Source organism: Rissa tridactyla, chromosome 2, assembly GCF_028500815.1.
Source record: "Rissa tridactyla isolate bRisTri1 chromosome 2, bRisTri1.patW.cur.20221130, whole genome shotgun sequence".
NCBI classification, from domain to species: domain Eukaryota; kingdom Metazoa; phylum Chordata; class Aves; order Charadriiformes; family Laridae; genus Rissa; species Rissa tridactyla.
This window is the reverse complement of record NC_071467.1, coordinates 57,746,456-57,763,626: the sequence shown is the minus strand read 5'-3', so window position 1 is coordinate 57,763,626 and position 17,171 is coordinate 57,746,456. Positions and strand designations below refer to the sequence as shown.

Sequence of the window (17,171 nt, the reverse complement as noted above, 5' to 3'; positions counted from 1 at the left end):
CTTGGGAACCCAAGGGCTGGAAAGACAGTGGTGTGCATGGATAGTCACAGCGATACTGATTTTAAAACAGTTGGAAGTGCAATAGAGCTTCCCTTTTTTGATACAATAGCTGCTTTATGTTTTTTTTTGCCGCCTGCAAATCTGTTCTATATGACATTGGTATAATGCTGCCACTCAGATGCAGCGAGGACAGACTGAAGGGTTTGTTTTTTTTTTCCTCGGAGAAAAAAAAATCATCCCCAAAATGACGGTCCAGTCTGCCTTCCAAATACTCCTGCACTTTTTCATTCTTCACTCGCAAGCCTCGGAGGAGGCCAGCCCTGGCTGCAGGGCGCTGTGGCTCTTTTGCTCTGCACCGTCTGAGACTGAAGTCTGTATCTGCAGCCTCCAGCCCCTACTGCCACCTTGCCCCCCTTCCTCCCAGTGCGAGTCCTTCGCAGCACGGTCCCAGTAGGCTGTAAAAAGTGCGTTACCGTCTCCGTGTGGTCTTATGTAGTGTAAGGATGCCAGAGGGGGATCAGACTCCTGCTCTGACGTGCTCTTTCTAGGACTAAACGTTATACGCTGTCAATGAGGGATAAGGTACCAACGCTTTCAGTGCCACCCAGATGTGGGCAGCAGGGAGCACACCACCCTACCAACCCCATGGACAATCTCCGTCTTGAGTTTTTAGTAAAATAAGTGTTCTTTCACTAAGTGTTTGCTTGTGTTTGTCATGCACGTCTATGGGAGTAAGCCGCCTACAACGTTCTGGCGATACCTGGTTACCTATAAAGCATGGCAAACGATGTATTTTCAATATGTTAGGGGTTGTTTTTTGTCCCCTAACAGCTCTGTAGTTCTCTCATTTTAGGACAAATGCAATATTTTCACCCCTCCTCAAAACTCATTCTGAATAGTAGCGTGTTACTTAGCACCGGTTCAGAGGGGAAAAAAAATATCCCCTGGGACAGCAACGAAAAGTACATTTACTTTCCTACAGCACAAGTGGGAATATTTAATACTGGCGTCCCTATACCGCAGGGGTCAGGATGACAGTTTTCAAGACTATTTGTGTGTTTGAAGAGCAGCTCCTCCACCTCCCAGATTCAGATTTTTTTTTAAAAACCAACATGAACCAGAGGCTTTAACAGGGGCTACCTATACACTGGGGATGTATTAAAACAAAACAGTGGCAGCTGGAAGAGCCCTGTGTACAAAACACCGAAACCAGGCTGGGGAGTAGCACGCTGCCTCTGTGAAGAGCTTGGGAGGAGAAAGGATGTGCCTGAGCCTGATGAAGGAGGATTTCCTACCAGATACGTAATGCCAGCCCTCACCCACCGCTCCCCCTGCCATTAAAACCCTGCCGCCCGAGCCCCCCGAGGCCACCGAGCCCGACGTCAGGAGCCCATGTCTTTTGCCTTCCTAATACTCATGTATCACCATGTAGCAACAGTTGCTGGAAATGTGTTTGTATTTAAACTCTTCCCAAAATTTTTCCGATTAACATGCTTTGAATTTGCCAGTAGCAGTGCCTATAGCCAGGGAGGGGTTTTAAGGGGTGCAAGCGCCATGGTGGCGATTTTCACACACATCCAGGCCTCACGCAGACCCCCTTCCATGATAAAAATCGCAATAAAGCTTATGAATGAATAAAACCAGATTTCTCTGCATCGTGTCTGAAAACGTAACAGGAAAAGATCATACATGAAGAGACCTGGAAAGAAACGTATAAAGCAGCGCCAAGAAGGCCGCAGGTAGAAAATACACACCTTCTCTTCCTTGCACCTGGCTCAGGACATCAGAGCCCTCCCCAGTCCGTGTGCTGAGCTTGTTTTCCCTGTCCCCACTGTGCCCTCCTCTCCGAAACCTTGTGCCTGACCCCATGAAACTGGAAGTCGCCGTTTCTACTCGGCCTTCGCCCACCTCGCCCGTGGCCTCCATTACTCGGGCCACAGGCAGGCTGTTCAGATCACTCAGGGGGGCAAAACCACCTTGCTCACAAAGCTCTCATTCCACACAGCCCAAAAGCTTAAAGCAGCGGTTGAAATGACCACGTCCCTCGGCTTCTTTTCACCGAGAAACCAAGCACAACCCCAGGAGGGAGACACACGAACATGGTTTATGGAGGAGATGCTCTCTGCCCGGCCTAAGGCAGTTGCGGGGAATAGTGGGAAACCCCACATTTCGGCCGGTGAGTCATGGCAGGTAAGGGCCTCGCCCTTGATATGTTGTTGTTTTTTTTTTTTAAATAATTAAAACAGATAAAGGTGGGGGGGGTTTCCACCCTATTTTCCCCATGATTTGGTTCTCTTGGACCCTCCTTCCAAGCTGGACACTGTCACCTGCTTCACAGCATTTCAGCAGCACTGCAAGAAAGATCTGGCCTGAAGCGGGCTTTTTTTTTTTTCATAACTCTTGTGTTAATACAGCACAATCTGACATTTTTCCTCATAAGCCGGAAGGTCAAGGTGGTGAACAGAAATCCCCAAAGCGTGAACACAGTTAATTGCTTCTTTCTTCCTTGTTGCATCAACAGCTGTAAATCCTAACAACCCTTGCAAATGCATAATGACTTCAAAATTCTTAATTCTAATCATTAAATTTGTTCTCTCAAACACCCCCATACAGTTTCTACCAGTCGGGCCAGATGCAGAGCGCGCCGAGCTTTGGTTCCGGTCTCCGTTACTGCTTTGCACTGTTAGAACGACTCGATATGAGTGAAGCCATAGGTGATATTGGATTAAGCCCCTGTTTCTGACAGCAGCGCTGGGCTGTGGTCGTGTGCCTGAGAACTGCTTGTATCTGCAAAATGCAGACAGAACCTCTTCAGCTCCAGCTTTGGAGGAAACCTTAATTACAAGCATAACTATGACCAGACAAAGAAACTGTCTTACGATTCCTCAGCAGGACCATGACACCAGTCCTAGGGTGAGGCAAACCTCCTGGCTGGCACAACAGAAATCTTATTTAAGGATAAAAGCTGCTTTTTTGTTCATTCCCTCTTGCCAGCTGACCACTGCCAAGGCCCTTGGAGGAATGCAGGATTAAAGAAAAAAAAAAAGCCTCGTTGCTTAAACATGGACTGGACTGATACACAAACATTCAAGGCAACAACCAGTAGCATCTTAACAGGCAGACAACCACGGAAAACCCAGCTAATTGGCAATGGAAACAGTGGTCAGCATCATCCCCCTGCGCAGAGAGTGAGGGCTGCCGGCAGCCACACCGAACCTGGAATCAAGCAGGCAGGCACGCGGCCGTTTTCAGCTCTAGCACTTACTTGCTGCGTGATACTTTGCAGGGCAGGTGACTTCTATATAAAATGGGCTAAAACAGGCATTAAAATGTGCAAGCAGTGGGGAAGGTTCTGCAAGATGGGCAGCTGATGAGAATTAGGGAATTGCCAGGCATTCTCCTCTCCTTCTAGCTTTCTGCAAAAACCCGTCAGTTTTCCCTAAATAAGCTATGCCATCTGGCAGTATTTCCTAAGACAGAATCACACATAAGATCAAAATTACTCACTAAAAACTCATCCCGGATGAAGAACTTGGCTCTTGTGACTTTGGGGTCTTCTCCTGCATCTGGTGTTGCTGTTCAATTAAAAATAAACGACATCAGAAACATGAAAAGCAAACAATCATCTACTTTTCATAAGAAAAAATTTAACAAGGAGGAAGTAGTCCTTCGATAACAGAAATTAAAAAATCAAATATCCACAGGAGATTCCTGATAGGTAATTCTAAGATGGAAAGGTATTGTAAAACCTGAAGTAAACTTCTATGCCTTTAACATCTTTCAGGGACCTGAAAATTGCTGAAATCATTGCAACAATGTCATTGGTCATATCATAGAGGGGCTTACTCACATACACACGTTTGTTCACATAGATATAAAACAAGTGGGAGTTATGGTTTAACTTTTATCAGAAAACACGACCAGAAAAAGCAGCTGAGCTGTTCATTTTCTCTTGAATAAGCCTTCTGCAGGCAGGAATTTGGGTTTAAAAATGATTCCAAGATTACAGCTGAAAAAAATGATAGCATCAAAAGGTCTTTTATATATATATATATATATTTTATTTCCAGGACCCAAGTCAGCAGAATACTTAGATACGCTGCCCATCAAGGGGCTTCAGATTAAATTCTTGTTGAGCCACTAACTGTTGGCAGATGAAGTCGCCTCTATCTAGGCCATGTAACAACTATAGTTACTGTAAGTGTAAAAAAACAATACAGTGACGAGACAACCGTCAGTGTGATTTCTCCTCATCTAACATATCAGATCAGATGCCTATAAACATAATATGGTAAAGGGCAGAATTTATCAGAATATGGAAACGTATTTTTTACGCTTATTTATAGCGCTAGGGGTAAACATAGAGCAGCAGCACAATCAGCAGCATCTTAACAGTTCAGTGCTGCTGTTCTTAAATAATGATGTCAGCTGAAATTAAAGAATAAATGAACAACTACTGGTTAAAAATAGAGAGCTGCTTCATGTGTGAATATTCAGGATCACTCTGGATATCCGCTGTGAAATCCCACTCAGAAACACCAAAAGCTACTTTATTCTGACAACTGGTTTACTATAAAAAAATGCTGAAAATTTACCCAAACTCTATATATGTGGTGTATGTTTGGGAAGGGGAAATTTGGGTGATGGTGACAGAAGATTTCCACTGAAAGGCCTTAGCATTATAAAACTGGTGCCAGGTTAACTCAAGATTTTAGGACAGTTTATTTATCCTCTCCACTTGAAACCCAGCATCACACTCTGGAAATTCCAGACCTGAATGAAAGCTGAAAATAGCTTATTACCATCTTCATTTCTATAACCTAGGCTGTTGTTGATGGTTAGCGGAGAACGAAAGCCTTTTTCAACAGGTTGCTGCAAGCACTACGCCAGGGGCATCGCTCGGGTAAGGCAGAGGCCAGCGGTCAGAAAATGCAAGTTTTACCACTTTTGCTAGACACAGACCTGAGATATTTAGAAGCCTTCTGCCTGGTATAAAACTGGCATAATACCAAAGTTTACTTATGCAACATGTTATTGCGGTGCAGGAATCATCGTACTTCTTGAAATGATAAGAAACCGAACCCATGCTAATGGGTCCATCGTCACAGCTCTCTGTGTATTTATTGATGTGTTTTTTCCTCCATTAAAGTTCCCTTGCCGAGTCTGCTGGGCTTCCCATCAGTATTTGCAAAGGCTGATGTTTACAGTGTTGGAGGACGCAGAATGGCTTCAAAATAAGTCTAACAAATCCCTAACAAAGTCCAGCACTGCGGGAGGCCCAGGTAGAAGCACCTGGCAGGGGAGACACATGCTCAGCAGCTTTGCTTTCCTGGGACTGTGGGTTGCTCCAAAGCAGGGGAAGGCAGGGTGCTCTGGGGCCAGCCCCCCACAGCTCCCCCCACAACCCTCCCACAGCCAGAGCCCCTTCAGACCCTACCCGCGACGGGGCACTCTGAGCTACGTGCTGCCAGCACGCTCCTCACCTGACCAAGGGTTTGCGTTAAGGAACGGTGTGTACTTGTGAATTTGTGTGTGTGTGTGCGAGACACAGAGACAGAGAGCAGAACTATGGGCTGGGCGGTGGCAGCAGGTCCACTCCCTGCGTGGTGAAAAACCTTACCATCCTCAGGTACAGTGTAATGCGCGTATTCAGGAAAGTAATCTTCGATTTTTGATTTCCCTGCCAAGACTTTTTCAGCCAGCATGTCCTGTTTATTCAAGAACAAAATGATAGAAATGGTCCGTAACCACCTGTCAAAAACAAACCAAATGTTTGTGTTATCTCTGACACGTTAATCAAGGAAAACATATCACTTCAACAGAAAATTTAGGGGCTATCCCTGCGTGGACAGAGAGTGAAATAGTATGGAACACGCTTCAACAGAAAAGAAAAAGATGACCTAAATTATTGTTTCAATTGGGTTGCACCTGGGCTGGTGAGTGTATTTGTAGGATCAGTAAATACATTTATAAAACCTGCAGTAGACGTTGCTGAAGGAAACAGTCTTCAAATACTGTTTTCTAAATTATCCTTTTGATATCAAGTAGGGAAAATGATGACTTTTCCTAAAAGCACCGCAGTCCAAAACCAGACATTACCATCTACTTTCTTTGGTTTTGCTGAAGCAAGAGAAGAAGGCTGGAAATCTGCCTTCCCTCAGACTGCTCTGTGTTAAGTAACAGTTCATCCACACAGACATCCCGTCTTTTAGTGTGGCCTCTACGACACCTGATGAATCAAAAAAATAAACCTCTCGTCTTCCTCAATTAGTACCTAGCCATCGCTGTGATGATGTGCCTTTGGGACTTGCACTTAACACTTTTCCTCGCTCTACCTTCAATCACCTCTCAGTGCAGAGCGTCCTGATATGTGGAAACTGGAAACTTTCCACTACCTTATTTTGTGTATCGTTCTTACTTATTCTCTATTAGGAACACACTCAGATTGCTACTTGGTTACATATCTAGAATTTACATGCACTGTGGCAGAATGGCAATTTAACGGCAGTTGCAATTAGATTATATCCGAAATACCATCTGCGAGGCAGAGAAACTGCGTGCTCTCGGAGATGGATCTTACGAGAGCAGCTGCCCACGTGGGTATCAAGTGCAGCCCCAGCCCCTGAGGCGAAAGCAACGCCGGCAGCTAGCTGCTGCCGCGTTTGAGGAGGAGGCGAAACGTCATCTGGAGGATACTCTCTGCCTTGGCCAAGCCAGCACCATGACGCCAGGAAGGGGTCTCCCCTGCTTCACCCCCGGCAACCGGTATGGGGAGCTTTGCCCTTTCCAAGCTGTCCCCATGCCCTGTGATGTTTTGGCAGCAGCGGGGAAAAGCTTTCTGCACCCTCCCTGCGCCACGGCCCCCCCTAGGGAGGGGTGCGCACTTCGGGGACACCCCGCGACCTGCCCCTACCTGGGCATTTTCTGAATAAGCAACCTGAGCAGAGTAAGGGCAGTCCTATTTCACAAGGGGTTGAACTGTAGCTAAATTGAGGAGTGCGAGTGGGAAATGAGGGATGTTTTACCTATTATTCCAGATACTTTTGAAAAGGTCCAGGGACTCCCGTAGTCTGTTTGTGTTATTGTCTTCCCTTATTACCATGTTGTAGCTGCTGCAAGCCACAACGAAGATGATAGCTGTGACATCTGGGAAGAGCACACAAAAGAAAGGAAGGAGAGAGAAAAGAACATCTCCGTTATCCCAGCACTTACTCCTTGGGGTAACACTGCCATTACTCCCCAAACTGCTGAAAATACCTGAAAAAAATTTCTATATTTTCTCCTGTATTAGTGACACACCATGTGTGAATATGAATACTAAGCTGCTCACCTCTCAGAGAATAAGATTAAAATAAAAATATGGAATATTTTTACTTACCATTAAAGCATTGAATCCATTTTCTTCTCTCATCTCTCTGGCCACCTACATCAAACATGCTGTTAAAAAGCCATAGGATGTTATATCACTTATGTGCACTAGGAAAGTCACAGGAAGCATGCAGCACGAAGGTTCCGTTTAAAAATCTGACAGCCCCAAGGAAAGCGGTAGTAAAATACAACCCGAAGGGGAGAGATCTGCTGATGCCACGCTGCATGTCAGACAGCTGCACAGCTCTCCCTGCCCCGCTCTGCCAGGAGGCTACTGAATTCTTTTCCAGGGCAAGTATTGGCCTTTCCAGCCCGCAAAAGCGCATGTAGCATGTAAGGCTGGACTTAATGTGCTATAAACAAGGAAAGATTTTGGCATATTTGTAACAGTGGTGGGGAGAGTGCGTCTTTGTAAGGAGGAGGACATGGGGACAGCTCTGCCCCATCAGCGCTGCCACCTTTCTGGGCAAGAGCTGACAAGCGGAGGCAGCCTGATAGCAGGTGTTTTACAGAGACATAGCGTAAAACTTTGACAAAGACAGAGCTTGCAGCCCTGCGGAAGAAGGGAGACGTTTAACTCTCCTCGTCCCACTGTACAAAGTACAGACCCATGGCAGGATTCCCACGGACTTCTGCGAGATCTTATCCCCGAAAGTATTTTACGAGTTTAAAGTGCTATACCAATGAACCAGTTAGTAAAAGCAGCCATAGACAACCCCACAATAGAGCATCACTAATACACATAACTAATACCAGCTCTTTTTGCAAAGTATGAGGCAATTTTACTAGGACCTATGGAAAGATTGCAAAAAAACCAAATCAAATTAAAAAAACCCAAACCAACTCCCACCCTAAACCTAACATACCGAGCATACATGAGCACAGACATCTGAACTAAGTTGTTAAAAATTAGCATGATATTCATAACTTATTACTAACAGACTTACTGGAAATTTACTTTATCTACTTGAAATCTTGTTTCGAAAATCCCTGATGTCAACACTCTGCATCTTAATAGGTCCTGGAAATGAGAACACGGAAGCTGATTAGCAAGGTTTTATTTCTAACTTCATTCTGTTTTTAAAAGCATAGAATATTATTTTCCATGAAAAGTCTTAAATGGTCCATTTAATTAAACTTCAATCAGACTTGTTGGAAAACCTATATTTGTCCATACTGAGACAGTGGATATACACAAACATCACCTCTGCATGTGGCTTGTGCACACTCAGAAAGCAGGAGTCCCTATATATGTTCTCCTTAATGCACACTGAAATCTGTTATTGGCGGTCATATAATTTCGTATGTGATGCGGATAATGAATTCTGAAGTTACATAAAACTAAGAAAAATATGTTATTCATGTTGTAAAGTCAAGTATTCAAATGTTAGAAAACTCCAGACTTACAGTTGCCCAGGCAACCTTAATTCTGCCCTCTTTGGCACTGAATGAGACAGGAATCCTATCGAAATAATAGCTCGCGACTGAGTAATTAAAGCTCTGTTACAGAGCACAGGGGAACAGAATTTAGGTTGCACGCAAATCTGCCATTTCTTTCTTATTTTTCAAACTAGCAATACTTTACAACTCAAATAACATTCTTTTAATAATTAAAAAAATAATAATTTCCTAGATTCTCAAAGGAAGCAGGCAAAAGCAATTTACGGTGCATACCTCAGGCAGCTAGCTCACCCTGTGCCATCGTCGCTGCCAGCAGCGTTTTTAACCTTGGCTACCCAGCGCTGCCGCTCGGGCAGTGGGTGCAGAACAAAATCGGAGGGCAGAGAGAGCTGCCGGCTGCCTGATGGGGATGAACCCCCCCCCGAGCAGCCACCCCTTGGCACAGCTGCCTGCCCTGGGGAGGGCTCCCTTCCTGGGGCAAGTGAAGGGTGGCTCGGTCTAGCTTAGCTCTCCTTGCCACGCAGCGGCTGCGAAGGCGGGGAGGGAAGGAGGCAGTCGCCAGTGCAGAGCCCAAGCACAGCTTGCCTTTTCCTCCCACCCTGCCATCTACTGCTTCAAGTACTCTGGTAGCTGGCAAGCCTCGGCTGCTTTGACAGCCGCATGAACTCAGCCGAAGGCCACTTATTTAATTATTTGAGTTATTTTATACATTATTGTCGTCTTCTGCCCCTTGCTGACATTTATTTGTTATCGGACTCCGTCATTCTTTTGGGATGGTGCAAAAAACATTAAAGCAAGCAAGTAAAAAAGGAAAGTAGTGATTTTTATCAGTTAGTTCAGCAAGAAAACTGATACAGCATAACAGGATGAAAACCCAAAAGCAAAAGATAATCCCTCGTTTAGAGCAAAAGCTTTCTGCCTGCTAAATACCAAAGGCCTTGTCCGATCTTTAGAGACACAGGGCATTTCTTCCCGAAGGAAGTATCAGGAAAAATTTCTAGATGATGAATGGCTGCTCCAGGTAGAGAAGGGCCTCCCAGGAACAGAGGCCAACACTAACACAAATAACGAAAGCAAAAATGAGGCTTTGCTTCACTGACTTCTCTCTCCTGCTGAGTGGTATCGATGCTCAAATCAGACCATGAGGTCTAGACGGAGTAAGCCCCAGTGCTACTGCTTTGGTCTGAACATGTCTCGAGGGCGTTAATAATTGATCTTATATTGGGTCGACTATACAAGTTTCACCTTATAATACAATGCATATTACCTTTTTCTCCTTTCTATTTCGGGATATGGTCAGAGCAATTGGACAGGCTTGTGGTTATAGACCTGAACTAGTTCTGAAGGAACAGGCGCTGCTCCACATAGTTCCTTGTGTGATCTTTGTTAGGTCACTTCATGTCTCTGAATGTCAGTCCCTGATTGCACAATGAGATTCGGCAATTTTATTTTTTTAAAGGCCTCCATCTGTTATAAACCTTGCATGGTTAGACCGAATTATCCAGTGCAGGGATTCTCTTCTGCCACCTGTATTTGCAGTTTACGATGTGGCCCACAATCTTGGCTGAGACTACGAGATGACAGTGGGATGCCAGCACTGAAAATTAACAACCTCAGAATAAGTTTGACGAAGAGGCATCCTGCCCAAGGAAACCACACGGCCTGATCTCAGGGAAGGCAGCTGAAGCTGTGCACCATAGTGAAGCCTTTTCTTACTTCAAGGCTGCACCACTTCAGCCTTAATGTTCCTGAATAAGCTTCACATTAGAGCACTCCATCAAGACGTATCACGACATCTGGGAAAAAAGTGGACTGTCCTGCAAATAAGGCTTATACAGAAACTACCCTGCCCACAGGAGATGGGCAGAGGCTGGAAAGAAGGTGTCTGCACACCCACAGAGAAGTCTATCAGGTCTGCTGCTGCCACTGGTGCTCTCCCCTGAATTTGGACACTAGACCCACTGCAGGCTTCTGCCTCTGAAGGACCCATCTGATGGACATGGGAAGCCTCCCTCTGGGTTTCCATCACCTCCAGCACTGAAATAAAACACCCTCTGTGCAGGGAAGGCTGGTGAGGGAAACAGTAGGCTTTTACGTTTATGTTTTCTGTTCCCTTCTCTTTGTTTGCGGGGCACAGAATGGAAAGCAAGAAGAAATAACAGACGTATTACAGGAATCACCAACCTACATATAATAACAAGCCTGCACCACCAAAAAGCCTCTCCTTATTAATATCCATTACTTAAATTGCTAGACTGTATTTTGATATTATGCGGTATGCCCTATTTCAGCTGCTGTTAGGACTAAAATAAATTACATAAAGAATTCATACGGATGTCTTGGTTCAGACCCTACCCCATTAGTTATACTAACCTGATCTGTGGGTGTGTAGTCATCCATGCTGACACTGTCAATTCTTTCCAAAAAGCTAGAAGAAAAATAAACACACACTTAGATATGTAAAATATTGTCTAATATAACACTTTTCACTACCTTTGGTTTAGACTCCCGCTGCAAAGTAAAACACAAGTCCAATGCTAAAAGTATGAGCCCAATGATTTACTTACATTAATTAAGGTTACATTTTCCGAATCAAACAACTTTTTACCCAGACTTTGCATCAATACAGCGCTTCTACACTTACCATTATGCAGCACCTACCAGTGGTCCAAGTGCAGTTAAATGTTATAATTTTGTGAGGGCCACTAAAAAATACTAAGGCTAACCATGTGTCACATTATACGGTTGTTTAGACATAAAAAAAAATTGTGGGGTTTAAAAAAGAAAATGGGGTGACCGGTTGCCTTTAGTTATCATAATGCTGATCTAGCATGTTATGTTAATTGTGGCCTCAGTAATGCTAGCAGAAATGCTTGTTAATATATACAAATATCTTTGGATTGACATGCTGCCCTTGAACACTGGAACTAAAGCATAAGAAGTGGAAACCAAAACTGACATGAAGCAGAGGTTAACTGATCTGACTCTTTATGTTGCCAAAACTCTGGGAGATGCCTAAGGTGAAACAAAAACTTACAACTGCAGGGAAGGGCAAGAGAAAAAGGAACCAGAAAAAAAGGGGGAAGCCACATTCTTCAATTATTTGTAAAATCTTTTCAAGCTTTAATTCTTTCCTGGAACATGTTAGAATAGCAGTATTAAGGCCATAAAAATACGATTTTATATGTTTACCTAAAATAGGCAGGTTCTTTTCTCTCACTTTCACCCATTTCTTAGATTTTGTGTGAGCCCAGCCGACTCATCTTGCTACAATATTATCAAGATTTCTTTATCAATTGGCAAGTTTTTCTAAATTTTACTTGGGTATGCACGTGGAGTCTACTTAATTGCAGTGGGAAAGATGAAAAACCAGTGAACTCTTGACTTGCAACGTGACTCACTGTTAACACAGGGGTCACACACACTGACCAGCAGAAAAAATATACCCCTAAAAGCCTGTTTGTAATTCTCATACCATTTTCCCACGGATACAAACTGAAAGGAAAAGAAAATATGCTACGTATATATTTACTTATACTCTTCTTCCTTTTTGAACCTCTATTGTTACAACAGGGAAACAAAATGCAGTATCTACAGTTAGAATATCCAGCTTTTCTTTTTGGATGATCAAGGTGTCATGGCTAAGCGTATTGTTTAAAAAAAAATCACTGTTATCAGGCACACAATGGGTGCCTGATAACAAAACTATCCTGAACTAACTCAAAAGAAAAATAAACTTTTTACAAAACCTCCTCCCCTGCCAAAGGCCACCATAAACTTATACAAAGATATAAAAGTACACCTTCATAGTCAGCTACAGTATCCATGAGAAAGCAGTTGTGTTCAGACCAAACCTTTTGGTCAGGTGATTTCCATCATCCTGAGAATATTGATTAAGCAAAGTTTAACTTCAGTTACCCCCGCAGTTAATGCACACACCGGAGAGGAGCGATGTGTTTTTAAATGGTGCACCTAATCACGAACACAACTCTCATCTCACGCTTGCAGCACACGAGATGAAAAAAGAAGGAAAAAAAAAAATACCCCAAACCAAAAATGCCTCCAAGCTGAATCTCTTCCTAAACAAGGAGTAATTCTCCTTAACACGGCTGTTCAGGCAGCACTCCTGTATTTCCAAGTCTGTTTCAAAGTTTTCTGTCCAGTTTCTTTACAGTTTGATCTGACAGGCCCGGTAACAGCCGCTTTTCATCAGGGTAAAAGAGGGATAAAGGGTAAAGAGGGATAAATTCAAGTCTCTGAGTGCAGCAAGGTGGCAATGCTGGCGGGTTAAACAAGCCTGCAGAAAATGGGCAGGAGCCTGAAGGAGAGCTAGCAAACCCCTGCTGTGGGCAGCACAATCGCTTGCACAGTCTGGGATCGACAAACGCAAGAGAAGTCAGGGGAGAAAATGCTCCTCGATTACAGCTGAGACAGAAAAGGGCTCTGGTTAAGACTGTGGTCAGAAGTGAGCATCTGTGCATAAATATGACTCCACCAGAAACCTCACAAAACAGTGTGAACTGGTGTATTTCTTGCAGAAGCATTGCCTCTGGAGTTGGTGTACAAATCAGAGACGATACATCTTGGCTCCCCAATACCAAGGTCACGTTGGTTGACTTTAACCGAAATTAAACATGGTATTTAGTACCAATTCAAATCTCTCTTGCCTATATGTACAACAAGCACTTCAGGAAGGTTATTGGTTGTTAGTGTTTGTGTTTTCCAAACAGGCAAATTATGGTAAGGAACAAAGGAGTGAGTACTACAGAGTTACACTACAAATAATCCATGGCAGGGCTGGGAATGAGATAAGTCTCCTAATTACATGTCCTAGTATTAGCCCAAGTCATCTTCCACTTAGAAATCGCCAGCCTCCTCCCGTTTAAAGAATCTCTTTCAAATACCCTAAACTGCAACACTGCAGTTACGAGAGTGAGCTCTGACAAATATCACATACTTAAAAAATACCACTTGACATAGCAGCCATAACATTTTATGCTTTAAGGTTGCTGGCCACATGCGATCTATATTAAAATAAATGCAATGATCTACAAGGTTTTACCTGCCATGCCACTATATCAAGCTGCAATGATCAACATGCCAACTACTATTAGGATTTGGCTACATTTCGTAGCTTTAAAGAAAATTAACCTTTTCAGTCTGTGATGGACAGGCTTCCTAAGATTCCTTTTGTGACGGGCACAGGGATTTCTAGACACTGAAACACCAAAATCTATACCCCTCTTTTTTTGAAAGAAAATCAGTTCTTGAATATCCTTCATATAAGCTCCTTACTTGGGTAATTAGCACAGTATAAAAAGATAACTCTGACAGGCAAATGTACATAGTAGGTACAAGTAATGGATTCCAGATGAGATAAGGAGTCAGTACTGCCTCATTACTAAATACGCTAACTTCATTCTCATTACTGTATTAAAATGGGAAAACTAGAATCACTTTTCTAAATTGCTTTCTAAAGAATGTTAATTTCTACCAAACCTAAATGACATTAATAATTATGTTCTGGCATAACACACATTCTTTTATACATACACATATATGCAACACACCAGCAAATTTTAAATATCTATCACTAAAATTTCAATTTAAAATGCTTAAAGTATGAATATACCTCCCAACTGTGGCAACGCTCATATCTCCACTCAAAGAATCAGTGTGAAGAAAACACAATAGCGGAAAAATGAATAAAAATGGACACCAGTATAACTTATTCTCTCTTTTTAGATCCTGTTTTTTTCAGCTCAGGGATAAAATTATTTTCACAGAATTATGCCTTTTTACAATACTGACAGGTCTTCTATTTATGCAGCTTCTATAGAAATCCACACTTGGGAGTTATGGTAATTCTGCAGTGACTGCTTTGCATGCCTGTGCAATGAACTTTAAACTCACACATTCAACTCCACTGTGAATAAAACTATAACATATGATATCATATTTATATTTCTATTTCACAATTCTGGTTTTATTTATAAATGATTCAGTCTGATAATGAGTACGACATTTAGATTCTTCTTAATTTTACAGTAGGGTGTTCTCCTTACATGGAACAGCACAAACTACTTTTTTTTTCTTTTAAATAAATTAGGCAAGATATTGGAAGGAAGGTCTTCACCGCTCTGTTTGGAAATGCAGTGGTTTGGTTTGCCAACAAATTAAAGCAAAGAAAAATGGACTGATAAAGTTAAAAAAACCAATCACGAGCTACTGACATTATTATATCTATTATTAAGCTGATCTGTAGTTTTATAAATATCTTCAGTGAGTTTCCTAGGAAACTCAGCTGACACTTAGTTTGACAAGCAATCTCTAAATTTTATATTATGCAAGCTGCGAACACAAAAGTACAGGTTTTAGATGTGCCTGCCAGTGCATGTGGGAACTATCAATAAGCATTATTCTCTAAAAATCATGGCAATTTGAGCAGCAGTAGCAGCTATATAAGAATTTCTGAAAAAAGAATTCATAAATGCACAAATAAAGAAAAGGTAATCGTACATGAAAATCCTTTTCTCACTGGGTAAGTCACTATGTGGCTCTGAATAGATATTCTGACCCCACAAACAAAATCACAATTAAAAGAAAAATCATGTCTAGAGAGTAATATGACAGACACAAAACCCATGCTACATTTCTAAGTGTATTTTGACATCCAAAGAATTGGAAAGATGAAGTGCTAAACCGTGGATCAATACAATGAACTAGACATGTTATATTAAAATCTTCGTCTACTTCAACCATTTTTTATGCTCTCACCCCAACATTTCAAAGGCCTTGTGTCAAAGACTTGCCGTGGAAAACAAGAAATCAAACCCATGTGAAAATGCTTGTCTCTTTAAAAGAAAAACGTAAGGTGGCAAATCTTTAAGGCTGTAGCTCTAAGTTCTCAGAGTGAAGAGTCTCAAATTTATACTCAAGTAAGTTTTCTGGGTCAGCAAACCTCTACATTTCTGATGGACCATTACGAGCTTTGCAAACTCCTCAGCCAGGCTCAAAAACCAGCAGAAGCACTATAATCTACGATACGAAACCATCCGGGACCAGAACTTTGACTACCATCCTGTTTGGACTGCAGTAAGTCACAGGTGAAGGCAGACATTTCACAATGAGAACGCCTACCTTCAGGTCTCTAAGGAGCTGAAATGTAAAAAATACCTTTTTTCCCCCTCCGTTGCAGTTATTAGGGACAGCATCTATCTATCTATCTATCTATCTATCTATCTATCTATCTATCTATCTATCTATCTATCTATCTATGTATATATAATCAGCTAAGGGATTACAATCCTATTAATTCCTCCTGCGATATTTGAAATAGGAAATGAAGGATTTCTGGTTTCAAGAATACCTTAGGCTCCACAGTTGGGCTTCAAGCAACCTCACATTGTTCTGATCTATTTCCTGATAACTGAGAAAGACGTAATGAAAACAGCCCCAATAATACTCTAACCCCTAAAGGATTAATTTTCCCGAGTCATTTGCTGAAAATATCACCAGAAATTCCTCAGAAGACGTTGATAAAATGTAATGGCTAAGGATTTTCCTGTCAAATTGAAATCATAGAATCATAGAATGGTTCGGGTTGGAAGGGACCTTAAGGATAATCTAGTTCCAGCCCTCCTGCCATGGGCAGGGACACCTCCCACTAGACCAGGTTGCTCAAAGCCCCATCCAGCCTGGCCTTGAACACTTCCAGGGACGGGGGATCCGCAACCTCCCTGGGCAACCTGTTCCAGTGCCTCGCCACCCTCACAGTGAAGAATTTCTTCCTAATATCCAATCTAAATCTCCCCTCTTCCAGTTTGAAGCCATTACGCCTCATCCTATCGCTACATGCCCTTGTAAAAAGTCCCTCTCCAGCTTTCTTACAGGTGCCTCTTCAGACACTGGAAGTCACTGCATTTTAAATACAGCTTCAGCATCATAGTGGAGTTCCCCCCTCTCTCCCTCCAAACCGCTCTGCAGCCGCTTCCCACCGGGATCAAGTGCAGCAGGGAAGGCGGGATGCAGCAGCGGGACGAGAGGGACCCAAACCTGTTTTGGGCTGCGCCTGGCTCACCTGCGCCCTTCTCCACCTTCCAACCCACCAACTGCTGTTGCAGGAGAAAACACCCAGCGCAAACAGATGAAACTGGGTGTTTATTTCTGACGGGTTCGAAATCTCCATGCTGATGGCCACTGTCGGGCGTTTTTGGCATCTCCCAGGAGCGCCGGTTCCCCAGCAATTCCCTTTTTGCTCCGTTAAAAAAAAATCACCGATTTCAACGCGGACCCCCTCCAAAGCGTGCCTGCGGCCGCTCCCCGCGGTGTGACACATCGGGAGGGGTGCGGTGACAGGAGGGGGGGACCCGCTGCCTCCCTCCTCCCGCGCCCACCCCCCC

General features: G+C 43.2%; 1 protein-coding gene across 2 annotated transcripts in view; it reads right to left on the bottom strand.

Moving 5' to 3' along the window:
• Window positions 1–17,171, bottom strand: part of GNAL (G protein subunit alpha L) — a 204,679-nt gene that overhangs the window by 6,762 nt on the left and 180,746 nt on the right. For both annotated transcript variants that reach the window (XM_054191801.1, XM_054191802.1), the window contains exons 6-11: window positions 11,143–11,197; window positions 8,316–8,389; window positions 7,379–7,437; window positions 7,026–7,146; window positions 5,621–5,751; window positions 3,508–3,575 (exon numbers count right to left, since the gene is read on the bottom strand). In XM_054191801.1, the coding sequence (XP_054047776.1) occupies window positions 3,508–3,575; window positions 5,621–5,751; window positions 7,026–7,146; window positions 7,379–7,437; window positions 8,316–8,389; window positions 11,143–11,197 (508 nt within the window). The remainder of the gene's footprint in view (window positions 1–3,507; window positions 3,576–5,620; window positions 5,752–7,025; window positions 7,147–7,378; window positions 7,438–8,315; window positions 8,390–11,142; window positions 11,198–17,171) is intronic.